This window comes from Hyperolius riggenbachi, chromosome 4, assembly GCF_040937935.1.
Source record: "Hyperolius riggenbachi isolate aHypRig1 chromosome 4, aHypRig1.pri, whole genome shotgun sequence".
Lineage (NCBI taxonomy): Eukaryota > Metazoa > Chordata > Amphibia > Anura > Hyperoliidae > Hyperolius > Hyperolius riggenbachi.
In genome coordinates this window covers 274,033,034-274,049,011 of record NC_090649.1, presented here as the reverse complement: position 1 = coordinate 274,049,011, position 15,978 = coordinate 274,033,034, and the positions used below count along the sequence as shown (strand labels likewise).

Genomic DNA, 15,978 nt, shown 5'->3' with positions numbered 1-15,978 from the left:
AGGGCTGCCATGTTTCAAACACTTCACCATCTCACCTGCATTCAGTCTGTTAATTAAGATGCTGGCAGCCTGTTTGCATATAGCTAGCATAGGAGGTCAATTTTGACCACTGGTCAGTTTTGAGCATCTGTAACTCTAAGTGTAAAGAAAATACAACGACCAAAATTAGACCAGAATTGAACCAGAAGGGAACAGAAGAAACTGATAGAAAACTCTGCTTCTCTGGTTAGTTGCAAAAATGTTTAACCTATTGTTTACTATCTGCCTGCTCTCCCCAGCCATCCTCAAATCTCTCCACACACTACATACCCCTGCTGTCAGCAATATGCTGTACATTTCACCATCCCTCCTATCCACTCCTCAGCTCGCCTCTCATGAAATTTTCTCGTACTTACAGCCCCACCTTCCGTGTCGCACCACATCTACATATAAGTATATACCGCAACCTCTGCTCCGCTCTGTCTGCCTTCTCCTCCTCCTTGCTGCTGGGGACATTTCACCTAACCCTGGAACCCCACTCCCCCCTGCTAATAACACTGTTTGCAACAAATCAAATTTCCCTCCCTCTTACTGTAACCTTATTAATATCCCACTCCCCCCTACTCCCCCTCCTATCTCGGCTGCCCTCTGGAATGCCCGCTCAGTCTGCAACAAACTGCCCTTCATCCATGATCTTTTCATTTCCAATGCTTTCACATTCTTTGGGATCACTGAAACCTGGCTGACCCCTTCTGACACAGTCTCACCTGCCGCCCTCTCCTATGGAGGTTTCCACTTTAGCCACACTCCTAGAAGTGGGAATAAACATGGTGGAGGGGTGGGCATTCTTCTCTCAGACAAGTGCTCCTCTTAAACCTCTCACTCCTATTCCTTCTCTCTCCCTGCCATCCTTTGAAGTCCATGCAGTCCAACTATACTCACCCACAAACCTCCAGATTGCAGGTATTTACTGCCCTCCAGGCCCTGCTTCTGTTTTTCCTAGATCATTTCTCTGCCTGGCTTCTCCAGTTCCTGTCCTCTGACATCCCTACCATCATTATGGGTGATTTTAACATTCCTATTGACACCAAGAACGCTGTCGCCAACAAACATCTTTCACTCACTTCCTCCTATGGCTTGTCTCAGTGGTCCTCTACCTCAACCCACACTAATGGCCATACGCTTGACCTCGTATTCACTCGTCTCTGCTCTGTCACTGACTTTACTAATGATCCAACACCACTCTCTGACCATAACCTACTTAGCTTCTCTCTCTTCCTACCACTCTGTCACAAGCACGCTCACATATGCGCAGAAACTATCGCAATCTAGACATGCAATCCGTCTCTGATGCCCTGGCACCTCTCCTCATACAATCCTTCACTGACCCATACTCAGCTGCTATACACTACAACAGCTCCATTACAGAAGTCATGGATGACTTGGCCCCCCTCGGCAATGTCCGCCCTCACTGTGTCAGTCGCCAACCCTGGATGACCAAAGACACTAAACAGTTAAAAAGATGCTCTAGAGCAGCGAAAAAGCGTTGGAGGAAGAGTAACACCAATGAGGACTTCATCGCATATAAAATAGCCTTGAACAACTTCAGAAACGCACTCTCTGTGGCAAAACAGGCCTATTTTTCCTCCCTAATATCCGCCCAAAACGCTTGTTTAGCACCTTCAACTCCGTTCTCCATCCCCCTCCTCCTTCATCTTGCTTATCAGCTGAAGAATTTGCAACATACTTCACTGATAAAATTGACAAAATCAGAAGTGAATTCTCCACACAACCCTCAAATCCCACCTCCACACCTCTCATTGACTGCTCTCTAACTGCCTTCTCTACACTCTCTGAACATTCTCTCTCCTCTATAATATCCAAAGCTAATCTAACCACTTGTTCTTTGGATCCTATTCCCTCCCATTTCATTCCGCAGCTATCCTCATCTCTCATGCCTGCACTAACATCGCTATTTAACCTGTCCCTCTCCACTGGCATCTTTCCGTCGCCACTCAAAAAGGCTGTTGTGACACCACTACTTAAAAAACCATCTCTAGATCCTACCACACTCGCAAATAACGCCCAGTCTCACTTCTCCCATTTGCATCCAAACTAATTGAACGCCACATACATGCAGAATTAAGCCATTATTTATCAGCTAACTCCCTACTTGATCAGTTCCAGTCTGGCTTTCACTCCAGCCACTCCACGGAAATGGCCCTTACCAAAGTAGCCAATTACCTCCTTACAGCCAAATCCAAAGGTCAATTGTCCATACTCATCCTTCTTGACCTGTCATCAGCATTTGATACGGTTGACCACACCTTACTCTTACGAATACTTTCAAATGTAGGAATAAAGGGCCTTGCTCTCACATGGTTATCTTCCTACCTCTCTGGAAGGTTCTTCACAGTCTCCTACTCAGATCAGATCTCTTCTCCTCATGCTTTGTCTGTCGGGGTTCCTCAAGGCTCTGTCCTTGGTCCCCTCCTCTTTTCCATCTACATCGGTCTTCATGACTTCATAAACTCATTCGGTTTTCAATACCACCTGTATGCAGACGATACACAACTGTATCTCTCGGACCCAGACCTCAACTCCCTCCTCAAACGTGTTCCTGACTGCTTGTCTGCTATATCCTCCATGTCCTCTCGCTTCCTAAAACTTAATATGAGTAAAACGGAACTAATAATTTTTCCACCGTCTCTGGCCACCATTCTGCCTGAAGTAACTATAAATGTTAATAACACTCCCATCACTTCAGTTCCCAAAGCACCGTGCTTGGGGGTAATATTCGACTCTTCTCTCTCTTTTATTACTCATCTTAACTCCATAACCAGCTCCTGCCATCTCCAACTCAAAAATATATCTCGCATTCGTCCCTTTCTCACTCAAGACACAACCAAAATGTTAATACATGCTCTTATAATTTCTCGTCTGGACTACTGCAATGTACTACTTTGTGGACTACCTTCTAACAAACTGGCCCCGCTCCAGTCGGTACTGAACTCAGCTGCTCGTCTCATTCATCTTTCTTCTCGATCTTCCTCAGCTGACCCTCTCTGTCAAGCTCTTCACTGGCTGCCAATTAACCACAGGATCCAGTTCAAACTCCTAATCTACAAAGCTCTCCACAATCTCTCTCCCCGGTACATATCATCACTAATTTCCAGATACAAACCCAATCGCAATCTCAGATCTGCACACGATCTTCTGTTGTCCTCCTCTAGAATCACCTCCTCACATTCCCGCTTACAAGATTTTGCACGCGCTTCACCCCTTCTCTGGAATCCCCTCCCACAACACATCCGTCACTTGCCAACCTTTGTTACTTTTAAACGCTCTCTAAAAACTCATTTGTTCCGACAAGCATATGCGCTACCCTAGGCCACTTCCCTTTGTCCTAAGACCAAATTGCACTCCTACTAGGTATCCTAAAACACACTGCCTTTATATATTTTATCGTATACTAACCCTCCTCTTGTTTTCCCCCATTCCCTTTAGATTGTAAGCTCGCAAGGGCAGGGCTCTCTCCCCCTTTTGTGTCTTGGAAATCATTATACATTTTATTCATCATGTTACTTTTATCACTGTCATTTCCACTTCTGTATTTTGTACTCTGTATGCTGTATCATTTTTTGTATTTTGTCACTAATTATGTATCTTGTATATGAATGTACACCATTGTCTGTATTATGTACCCCATGTTTGTTTCTTACTTTGTACAGCGCCACAGAATACGTTGGTGCTTTATAAATCAATAATAATAATACTAATAATGTTTCAGGAGTTCAAACCCCTGCTGCTTTTACACTGCAATTATCCAGGCTAGGTGTGAAATTCTTTAAGTGTGGCTAATGTTCTCCTTTTGAAGTACAATGGGGAAGACTCAGGGTTTGTTTGTGGTCAATTGTGGTCAATTAAGTCTAATGAGGTGATTACTTATCTGCCTTCCATCATCTGTTGCTCTGTGTCCACAGTCCTTTCATGGATGGAAGAAGTGCATGTTTAAGGTGTGTGTGTGTGTGTGTGTGTGTGTGTGTGTGTGTGTGTGTTCTGATCTGTGAGTGCAAGAGAGCTGTGTGTATGTGCGATCTGTGTGTGTGCATGGGGGGAGTGGCGATATGTGGAAGAGGGGTCATGCAGTGTTAAAAGTAGGTTCTACACTTCAACTTCCCATTGTAGTGCCCCATTTACAGTGCCTCCATATGATCTCATTTCAGTGACTCTCTGCATGTCATTGGCAATATCTGAACATTGTTGGTATACTCTAATTGTATTTGGTAATATGTGAATTACCTTGCGTGGTCTTATAACAAAAAAGGTGCGGTTTGGGGATGTGGCCTGTGCTGAGGGGCAGGGTTTAGGGCGCCAGAAACTCTGTGCCTATAGGCTCCTCAGCTCTATATCTGGCCCTGGTCTTTGCAGTAATACAGGCGCAGAACGCTCCAGGGGACATAGTACTGTGCAGGCGCACGACGCTCCAGGGGACAGGAGCGCAACGAGGGGTGCGTGCGCGGCAGAAGGATGCGACTGCCCGTGCTTACCGGGAGCCATAGTGGCATAACGGAGGGTCCAAGGAGGACAGTGAGGCGCACATTGGTGCTTATGGGGCTGGAGGAAGCCCTGGGTAAGTATAAATTAGCGATACTGTACCATCTCTGGTTCACTTTAAACAGTAAAAGAAGCACACAGCAGTGATGTCCTTCATCAAATTGCAAAAGACAAACAGAAGTTTAATGGTTGTACCATTTAAGAATTTACAAGGAGGTTTCAGCAGGCAAATCCTTATTTGTTTAGGCTTGTTTCCAATCCAAGTCGAAGAGCATAAATGTCATTTTAACACACAAACACTTCCTTAAAAGGTGTGTGTGTGTGTGTGTGTGGGGGGGGGGGGGCACAAGCTTAAAACACAGAAAATAAACTTCCCTAAGCGTTTTACATACTTCTCACAGTATTGATTTAATGGGGGGGAATTTGTGTTAAAAATGGTATCAGCATAACAATCGCCAATATTATTTGGGATGTAATCTTAGCTCATGCAGCTGGGTAAGGATGGCTTGCGATGTGTAGTCTGCCAGCTCTGCTCCTTTGCATCTGCTTGGTACCTGGAAAGCCAGATGGTGATACAGAATAGTTAATACAAAGTATTAATATGAATCAGCATTATAAATATTTATAATGTAAAGCATAAGTTTACTTATAAATAGACAATCCCAGATATCCCGTTGAAAAATAATGCAATTATAATACATAACGGATTCTGCTTCCCTGAAGATATGTGAGATATGGAACCCACTGGTTGTCTATTATGTACAAGAGATGATCAATGAACTGCATATTATTTTTCTGACTTGATGCAAATTCTGTTGCAATTTGTATGCACCTTCAAATTGGTCCACTCAAATGCAGATGATTTTGATTGGCCCAATTCCAAACTGCATATGAATTGCAACAAAATTTGCATTGGCTGTCTCTGTTGTTTACATGTGTGCTCTCTCCATTGCCAGCATGTAAATGTACACTGAACACTGCTGTGGTGTTTCCTGCTGGTCTGTCAGCTTCTTTATGCCCCTCCTGAGCTGATCTCTCCAAATTCTCCACTGCTGCCCATTGCTGGGTCACACCATTAGTTACTCATCAGAAAGTTGCACATGCGGGATTGTTACTCTTCTGTATTCCACTACTATTATAATGCCTCGTGCACATGATGGACAGTTCTTGGCTAAGGCAGCCTTTGTTGATTGCTTGCTAGCTCCCTTCTTCCATTTAGGGCTTATATGCATTGCATAGTGCTTGATAAAGCAACACTCAAGAACCTAAACTGACTGCTGTTGCCTAACAACTATTTTTTATTTTAAATGCAACTTTCTGTCAGGAAATGAAAGCGTTACATATTGCCCAGCAAGCTCATGGTGAACCACAACACCTAGGAGTGTGTACGGGGCTAAAAAGGGCCAAAAATCCATCTAAGGGCCAGTGCACACCAAAAACCTCTAGCAGATCCGCAAAACACTAGAGGTTTTTGAAGCAGGTTTTAGAGAGATTCTAGGTATGTTTAAAGCGGTCTAACACCCAGCATTACAACTTTGCTTTAAAAGATTGCTTACAGCTTAGAAACTATTATGCCAGATTTTTTTTAAGCAGAAATTCACTGAATGGGTTAAACATGACATTTTAGCTTTGCATTTAGCTAGAAATCCGCATCCGTGCTTTGGTTTAGTTACAAATGTATCTTTGTTTGGAATGCAAATAGACCTCTGAAAAGCCTGTCTGGGAAGTCCTCTGTGCTCTCTGAGAGGTATTTGTTTATTTACATTCTAAATAGATACATTTGTATCTAAACCTCAGCACGAGGAGGATTTCTAGCTAAATGCAACACTAAAATGTCAGGTTTAATCCATTTAGTGAATTTCTGCTAAAAAAAACAAAAAACTGGCATAATAGTTTCTAAGCTGTAAGCAATCTTTTAAAGCAAAGTTGAAATGCTGGGTGTTAGACCACTTTGAGAGGTTTTTTAAACATGCCTAGCGTTTTTTGGAGCGTTTTTGTGTAGCAGATGTCATATTTTGTTACAGTAAAGCTGTAACTGAACAGCTTCTGTAACAAAAACGCCTGGAAAACTGCTCTGATCTAGCGGTTTTCTGAGCTTTTTTCCACTTTCCTATACTTTAACATTGAGGCAGAAACACCTCAGAAATCTAAAAAATGCTGCAGCCCCTGAGTTTGCGTTTGTGAAAAAAACGAACCACTCTGGTGTGCACAAGCCCATTGAAATACATTAGCCAAGCGGTTTTCCCCCTCCAATCGTTTTAAAAAACACTCCAGAACCGCTTTGCTGTGCACCAGCCCTTTGAGCCAGATTGACACTACAAGAGCTTTTTAAGCGCTAGTGATTTTGTAATGCTCTTGCTAATGCAATGCTATGGGGGATTTTTACAAAATCACATCGCTCCAGTGAGAACACACACATAGGATAACAGCAAGAGCTATTAAAATCACAAAGCGCTTAGAAAAGCTCTTGTAGTGTGAACGAGCCCTTACATGTCTTTCTCACAGCTGCCCCTGCTGTCTGGAATAAGTGGAGCACGGACAAGGAAACTGCATTCAGCAGCTATTGTTACATGTGCCTGTTGTGTGAGAACCAACCAAAATGATCTGCAGGTGAGTGCAGCAGTGTGAAGCCATACTGATAGAAGTCTTGGGACTGCTGCAGAAGAGTCCATGTTTGCAAGGAGGTACACTTTAATTTGAATTGCTGGCCAAATGGCAGTTTAGAAAAGGGACAGAAAAATCCAGTTAATTCCCACATTATTCTTATTTTTACAACAGTTCGATGCATCACATTTTGCAGGGTTAGCCTAACTGTTAGTATTGCCCAATTTTGGCTCATTCTAGCTCAGGATTTCTCTAAATGTAGATGTAATATTCTATTGGTAAGTGTCACCTTCATTTTAGGTGTGAAATAAGATCAATCTAGTGCAGGCAAAGCTGCAGGACAAAACTAGGTTTGGATGAGTCTTTGCACCATAAATGAATGCTGGTACTAAAAGCATGGCACAGATGGTAGTATTACATAGCATAGGACACTTTGGCACAGCAAAGACTTGGGGCGCTAGAACACAATTCTATACATTTTGGAAAATACCATTGTAACAAAACAGAGGTGTTTCCGTATTGCGCTTTGTCTTTTCTCAGATGTATCATGTGGTACAGTTTATTATTGCTGATGACATGCCGGACATTTGACACTTACAGTTTTAGGCCTCTGGAGCCTCATCTCTCGGTTGGTGCTTGCCCTGGATTCAGCTGGTAGACCATACGGGAGAATATCCCAAGCTTCTTGAGTGAAGTGAAAAGGTGCAGCCGATGTGATACAGGAAACTGAATAATTGAATAAAAATAGCAGATCTTTTAAAATGCTATTCACATGTTTTTTTCTACCACAAGGCATCTCCACATATAGCATGGAATCAATCAGGAAGTTTTCTGCTTTCATAAACATTCAATAGTTTGTTATAAATTGATAGCTGCCCTAAACAGGGCTATTTCCCTGCTAAGAATGTTTTAACTCTTCATATTGTCCTGGTAGAATCCACCCCACACCAGTGCAGCTTCCATACACTTTATTCCATATAGTTTATTCCCAACCCCTAGAAGACAACAAACAACAAGCCATCACACAAGAAAAAAAGCTGGTTCACACTTGGTCCACTAACTGACCGCTTTCCAGAGCAGACTGCAGCAGACTAATGGACAAGCAGAACAGACTCAACTCCACGCTCTCCCATGGGAAAGATGGGCACCTTCATACATATCCATCTCCATTGTATCTGGGTTTCTTCATTGAAGTTCCACAATGCACAAATTTGGCCCCTCACAAACACACTTTGCAACACAACATAGCATGCTAGTTATCACTAGCATTCAGTTGTGTTACAATTTATAGATAGACACAGCCTTTCCATGTGTAAAAGCCAGGGGAAAAAATCTATTGTGTATTCCTCATTATAAGGCTGCAAAAATCTATTGTTTATTCCTCATTAGGCTGCAATCACAAGCCATGCTAAAGTGTCAAACCCAGTTCTCTCCCCCTAAAAAAGAGACTATGTGAACAGGACCACTGTTGAATATTACCAGTCTTTATCATGTATAGATCATATCATGTAACATGAGGTTGGTGTTATGTTACTCATATTACCTGCTGAATGGCTTCTAGCTTTCAGGGACAGGAGAGAACCTGATCCTTTTCTTAGTCCTAAAGAAAAAAGTGACTTATTAGATGCTGCAAATCATATTTAAGGTGGCCACTAATGATACAATTTGCTGAACGATCAATTATGAGCGATTCTTCTTATGAACGATTGTAAATGATCGTTTGGGACCACTAATGGACTAAAATCTCCTAACCAATCCAATCAGATTAAGGAAATCAACCTGAATTTTGGTTCGATCCCGGCAATCTGATTGGTTTGGTTAGGAGATTTTTGTCCATTAGTGGTCTCAAACTGTCATTTATGGTCACTCATAAGAAGAATTGTTTGTAATCGATCTTTAGGCAAATTGTATCATTAGTGGACACCTTTAGGGTGTGTACACACATCCAATTATATGATTGGTTAATTTTACCACCTCCATGTAGTATGAGAGCTTACCTACACAATCTGTTCACAATATTCTAAATCTATTGGCCTCATACTACAACGAATGTGGAAAAATTGGCCAATCAAAATTAAATGCGTGTGAATGCACCCTCAGTTTTCTAGATATAATTGTCTTCTAATGTACAGCTGCAACAGTAGTAAGAATTCAAAATTGAGGATGAGAGGGGTCAGATTCTGTGACATAGCATACAATGCCACCATGCAGTGGGACAGAAGGTTGATTTACTAACACAGTTATAAACATAGCCACTGCAAGGAAAGGTTTGCTTGAGTTATCACAAAATGTCTTGCAGTCAATGCACATAAACCATGACATTTTTTTAGCATACACGGATATACATGTTTCAAGCGCTTGCCAGTTCTGCAGATACAAAGTATGTATCCTTCGTGCTATTTTTACACTCACGTGGTAATCTTGCACCAGCAATGAGAATGATATTGCACTGTGCATTAATGTGTACCAGAGACCAAAGGATAGAAAGAATTGATACTTACCCGGGTCTTCCTCCCGCCCCATAAGCACATCTAAGTCCCTCACCGTCCTCCCGCGGTCTGCCGTTCAGCCACAATCAGCCCCGGTAACAGGCTCAGTCAGGAGGTCCGCGCATGCGCAGCAGACCCGCACTGACGCGACTGAGTCTGTTACCGGGGGCTGATTGTGGCTGAACGTCAGACCGCGGGAGGACGGCGAGGAACTCAGACATGCTTATGGGGCTGGAGGAAGCCCCATATTGTATGTATCGATTCTTTCTATTCTTTGGTCTCTGGTTTACTTTAAGGCCTCAGGGACTAGGCTTTAAAGTTGATGTGGTGATATGTGCGTAAAACCAAGTGTTACAGCATAACAGTGGTGCTCAGCAGAGCTCGAATATTCGAGTAGCTCGAATATTCGAGCTCTTTTTCAGCTATTCGAGCTCGGTATTCGAGCTCCGAATAGCTGCAGCTATTCGAATGGGCTATTCGCGTACACTCGAATAGCCCATTCACTATTCGAGCTATTCGAGCAAACGGCGCTATTCGAGCTCGGTACCGAGCTCGAATAGCGTCATAGCCCAGATTGATGTCCTTAGAGCCAATCAGAGGGCTCCCAGGCCCTCTGACGGCAGCCAATCACAGAGGGGGACCCTGGCCAGCCCCTACCCTATAAATAGCGGCCGCCATGTTACGTTTCTCCGTCCTTGCCTGAGACTTGCATAGAGAGAGAGTTGCTCCTTTGTGCTTTGGCTTAGCAAGAGCTTTATTGTGGTCATTTACCTAGCGTTTTTGCTCACATACACCTCCTATACACACCTATATTGTTGTTAGTTAGTTAGACATTGTATTTTAGTTAGTAGCTTTTGTGTTGCATAGAGACAGGCCAGCTGCTGCAGGCTTACAGCTTTAGGCCTCAGGGCCTGCCTGTGTGGGCAGCTGTCCTCCTGTCCTCTGTTTATTTCTCTCTATTCTATACCAGTATTTCTGCTGTCCTTTACTACTGATTGTATTAGTATTGTAGTTATATACTGTAACTGTACTAGGACACTCAGTCACTGTTCATAGGCCACTAGCTCCTGCGTGTGTGCACTCACTGTCTGTGTACACACTACACACACTCTATTTCCAAGTTCTGATAACTGATTGATTATTGTAATTGAATATTGTAATTAGTTAGTTGTACTCACTGTTACTACTTACTGTACTAGGAGTCTCGGACACTCAGTCACTGTTCATAGACTACTAGCTCCTGCGTGTGTGCACTCACTGTCTGTGTACACACTACACACACTCTATTTCCTTCTGATAACTGATTGATTATTGTAATTAGTTAGTTGTACTTACTGTTACTACTTACTGTACTAGGAGTCTAGGACACTCAGTCACTGTTCATAGGCTACTAGCTCCTGCGTGTGTGCACTCACTGTCTGTGTACACACTACACACACTCTATTTCCTTCTGATAACTGATTGATTATTGTAATTAGTTAGTTGTACTTACTGTTACTACTTACTGTACTAGGAGTCTAGGACACTCAGTCACTGTTCATAGGCTACTAGCTCCTGCGTGTGTGCACTCACTGTCTGTGTACACACTACACACACTCTATTTCCTTCTGATAACTGATTGATTATTGTAATTAGTTAGTTGTACTTACTGTTACTACTTACTGTACTAGGAGTCTAGGACACTCAGTCACTGTTCATAGGCTACTAGCTCCTGCAGGTGTGCACTCACTGTCTGTGTACACACTACACACACTCTATTTCCTTCTGATAACTGATTGATTATTGTAATTAGTTAGTTGTACTTACTGACTGTTACTACTTACTTACTTACTGTACTAGGGACACTCACTCAGTCACTGTTCATAGGCTAGCTCCTGCGCGTGTTTGCGCGTGCGTGCACTCACTGTCTGTAGTGTACACACACTCTATTTCCTTGTGATTACTACTGATTATTGTAACTTCTAGTTGTACTTCCTGACTGTTACTACTTACTTACTGTACTAGGGACACTCACTCAGTCACCTCACCCACCAACCCACTCCATTAAAGTACCCCACTTTTCACCCGCCCTTTTAAAAAACTTTTGTCTATACGCCCAAAACATCGAAGATGTCTGGAAGTGGCAGCCAGCGCGGTTTGGGCAAGGGGAAGGGCAGCAAGGGAATCAGGAGGAGAGGGAGCAGCATTGTGGCAAGCCGCGGGCGCGCCACAATGCACAGTTCCGCAGCAGCAGCGTCAGTGGCTAACATTCCTCCCATAGCCACTGGCCGTGGACGCCTTGGGCGCCGCCCAGCAGGAGCATCTGCAACTCACGCTGCAGAGACACAGCAGCAGCAGCGTGTAGCACCTGCTCCGATTTTCCTCCAGCCGGGTCGGAAACGTCCCATTGAGGAAAAGCATGCAGACACTGTGGTGCAACTCATGACGGAGGATGAGCAGCCCGCCATCAGCTCTGCATCTGAGGCCTCCACCCTCACCACCACCACCACCCCTGTTCGCAGCAGCCGCCCAGCAGGGTCTGGGGAGGAGGCCAGTTCACCGTCACTCGCCGACCTGTCATTCAGCAGTCTTTTGACCCCAGGCATCATGAGTAAATTGTCTGCTGTTGTTGGCGATCTTGAGGAGGAGATGCTGATGGGCACTTTGGGGGATGAGGGATTGGACAGCAAGACTGTGGCGACAGTCAAGCAGCCCATCCATGCATCAGGAGAGGAGTTTGGGGGGTCCTCATCCCAGCAGGACATGTTTCAGGAGGGGGAGGATGTTGATGACCCAGTGACAGACAGAGACTGGGTGCCACCACCTCCAGGGGATGTCGTCCTCAGCAGCTCTGAGGAGGAGGAGGAGGATGCTCTTGTGGGCCTTGCAAGGAGGCGCATCATTGCAAGCATTGGCAGCAGCAGTAGGCAGGTCCCACAGCCTGCTGGTGTCTCAGGCTCAGCAGCAGCAGCAGCAGCATCTGCCAGTACCACCACCAGCCGCACCCAAGCCCCCCCCCCAAACCACCACAGGGAGACAGGCAGCAGCACTTCCATGCCGTAGGGGGATGTTTCTGTCACCAATCTGGCGCTTTTTCACCATGCCCACAGTGTACAGCAAGTACGCCACTTGCAACCACTGTCAGCGGAAGTTGAGCAGAGGTGCAGACCCCTTAAAGTTCTGCACCAGCTCGCTCATCAACCACCTTGCTGCGAAACATTTCCACCAGCATCAGGAGTTCCAGAGGCTGAAGGCATCTGGTGCTGGCAGTGGCACCACACCCATCACTGCACAGCCTTCAGCAGCAGCAGCAACAGCAGCCACCCGCCCTCCTGCTCCTCCAGCAGCACCAGCAGGAGTGCGGAAACGCACTGCTCCTCCCCCCTCTGCAACTCCTGCCGCCGACACTGAGGCCTGTTCTGGCAGCCAGTCCTCAGTGGCCTCCTCCGCTGTGTCTGCTGATTCCCGTGCCAGCAAAAGGCCACACCAGAGCCTTTTGAGCGAGTCCTTCCAGGGGGTGGTTAGGGCTCTGCCTCCCAGCAGCCGTCGCGTGCGGCAGCTGAACGGCTTGCTGGCACGGGCCATGTGCTCCCAACTCCTGCCGTACACGCTCGTGCAGGAGGGGAGCGACATTCGTGCGCTGCTTGCTTGCGCAGCCCCAGACTGGCAGCTCCCCAGCAGACACTTTTTCTCCCGCAAGGCCATTCCTGCACTGCACCGCTTTGTGATGGCCAATGTGGAGCGAGGGCTGGAGCACGCGGTTGGTGAAAGGGTCCACGTCACCATGGACTCCTGGAGCAGCCGCTTCGGGACAGGCCGCTACCTGTCCTTCACTGTCCACTGGGTCAGCTTGGTGGAAGGGGGTGAGGATGGGAGAGCAGCAGCGGGCACAGCAGCAGCAGCAACACAGTGGGTGGTGCCACCCCGCAGGGTCAGGGGAACTGCAGCAGGTTCCTCCGATCCTCTGCCATCCTCCGGCACACCTGGCCAAACCCCCCGCCTCAGCAGCAGCGTGAAGGCCCGCCACTGCCAAGCGCTGCTGCACTTGGTCAGCCTTGGGAAGACCAAGCTGACGGCAACCCATGTGTTGGCCAAACTCCAGGAGCAGGAGAGGATTTGGCTGACCCCCAGAGGCCTCAGAGTCGGAGAGGTGGTGGCCGACAATGGGGCCAATCTGGTTGCCGCAATAGACAGGGGAAACCTGACCCACATCCCCTGTCTTGCCCACGTGCTGAACCTGGTGGTGCAGAAGTTCTTGCGCACCTACCAGGGGATGGGCGAACTGCTGGAAACGGCAAGGAACGTTGTGCGTCACTTCCGGCGCTCGGCTGCAGCCTGTGCGAGCCTGGAAGACGTGCAAAAGGAGCTGGATCTGCCACGCCATCGGCTGATCCTTGACGTTCCGACTCGCTGGAACTCCACCCTGGCGATGTTGGAGCGTCTGGTTGAACAGAAGCGCGCTGTCAAACAGTACCTTGCCCTGGCCACTGTTTCCGCCGCTCAGAGAAGGGACAAGACCAGCAACATCCCGTCCATCGTCCCCGATGATGACTGGAGGCACATGCAGCAGGTGTGCTTAGTGCTGGCTCCCTTTCTGCAGGCCACTAACATGGTGAGCAGGGACCATGCTATGGTCTGCGAGTGGGTGCCCCTGGTTTGTCTGCTGAACAGGGCCCTCGATGCTTTGCTGGAACAGGGAGCGGCAGTCTTGGACCAGCAGGAGCGGCAAGCAGCTGCACAGTCCACCTCTGAGGGGGAGGAGGAGGAGGACTTGGTGGAGGTCCCTGACCTTGCTGCTGATGAGGGGGATCAGCACAGTGCAGCTGAGTTGGTGCGGGGGTGGAGAGAGGATGAGGCTGACGAGGCAGAGGAGGAGGATGAGGACAGCAGCACTGCCGTCGATGTGCCAGCAGACGTGGCCCGCCTCTTCCCAATGGCAGCGCACATGCTGACGTGCCTGCGCAGAGACCCCAGGGTGATCCAGATGAAGCAGAGGGAGGACATCTGGATCAGCATGATGTTGGACCCACGCCTCAAGGGGAAGTTGAGCCAGTTCCTGCCGCCTGCAGGAGGAGACCCAGCGCAACAAATAAGGAGCTTGCAGCAGGCCCTTGTTGAGCGCTTGGAGGAAGCCTTCCCCCAGCCTTCCACCCCCACTGTCCAGCAGCCAGCACAGAGGCAGCAGCAGGTGCCTACATCCAGCAGCAAGCGCCCCACAGACCTGCTGTCTCTCAGCCACGAGCTCTACAGGACTGTAGAGGCTCCGGCAGCAGTGACTAGAGAGGAGGTGCATGCAGCAGCATCCTCCACCGGTCACAGCCAGCGCCTGACCCGCATGGTGGCTGACTACATGGGGTCTTACAGCGGACTTGACAGCGATGCCCCTGTTGATCCCATGGAGTATTGGGTCAAGCGCCTGGAGATCTGGAGCGAGCTGGCGCAGTACGCCCTGGAAGTGCTGTCCTGCCCCCCTTCCAGCGTGCTGTCCAAGCGCTGCTTCAGTGCAGCTGGTGGTGTGGTCACCGAGAAACGCTCACGTCTGTCTCACAAGTCTGTGGACAGACTGACGTTTCTCAAGATGAACCAGGCGTGGGTGGAAGGCGAGTTCCTGGCCCCTGTTGTCGGCGAGAGGGGGACATGAACTGGCTAAGAACCATCGTTAATGTGCCTTACCACCCTTTACCACCTCCTGGCTCCTGCTCACTAAGCCAGCCTGGTTCACTTTGACTATTACGTCGCCTGCAGCCACACATTTTACACCTACAGTGGGCTGCTGTGTACTGCCCTTCTGCTTTCTGTCTGTGTTTCCCACTGCCAGGGTACACAGATTTACCTTCTGCTGCCACTCTGCCACCAGCTATTACGTCAAACAATAGCTATATATCTGTGTAATTTGTTTTACAAACAAAACCAAAAAACCATAAAAAAAAAAAAAAAAAAAGGTTTAATTTTTCTGAGGTGCCCGGGTTGAAAACTGTGTTGTCCCAGTTGTGTATTGGACACGATGTGGGCTGCACGACCGCTGTCTGGGACCTCCTGCCTGCTGTGTTTATTTACAGCCCTGGTATCACCGCTAGGTACCAGGGCTATTATGTCACGCTGCCTGCCTGCTGCCACACTCACACTACTCCTCCATTCCTCCTGCTGATGCTGCTGTCTGTCTGTGTTTCCCAACGCCAGGGTACACAGATTTACCTTCTGCTGCCACTCTGCCACCAGCTATTACGTCAAACAATAGCTGCTCACATTACTCCTCCATTCCTCCTGCTGCTGCTGCTGCTGTCTGTCTGTCTGTGTTTCCCAACGCCAGGGTACACAGATTTACCTTCTGCTGCCACTCTGCCACCAGCTATTACGTCAAAAAATAGCT

The 15,978-nt window shown here is 47.1% G+C and overlaps 1 protein-coding gene across 6 annotated transcripts in view; it reads right to left on the bottom strand.

Moving 5' to 3' along the window:
• Window positions 1-4,728: 4,728 nt before the first annotated feature.
• Window positions 4,729-15,978, bottom strand: part of LOC137503789 (coiled-coil domain-containing protein 162-like) — a 146,041-nt gene continuing 134,791 nt past the window's right edge. For all 6 annotated transcript variants that reach the window (XM_068231273.1, XM_068231276.1, XM_068231275.1 and 3 more), the window contains 3 exons: window positions 8,684-8,740; window positions 7,739-7,866; window positions 4,729-5,090 (listed from right to left, as the gene is read on the bottom strand). In XM_068231273.1, coding sequence (XP_068087374.1) covers window positions 4,998-5,090; window positions 7,739-7,866; window positions 8,684-8,740 — 278 coding nt within the window. In that variant the 3' untranslated portion in view covers window positions 4,729-4,997. The remainder of the gene's footprint in view (window positions 5,091-7,738; window positions 7,867-8,683; window positions 8,741-15,978) is intronic.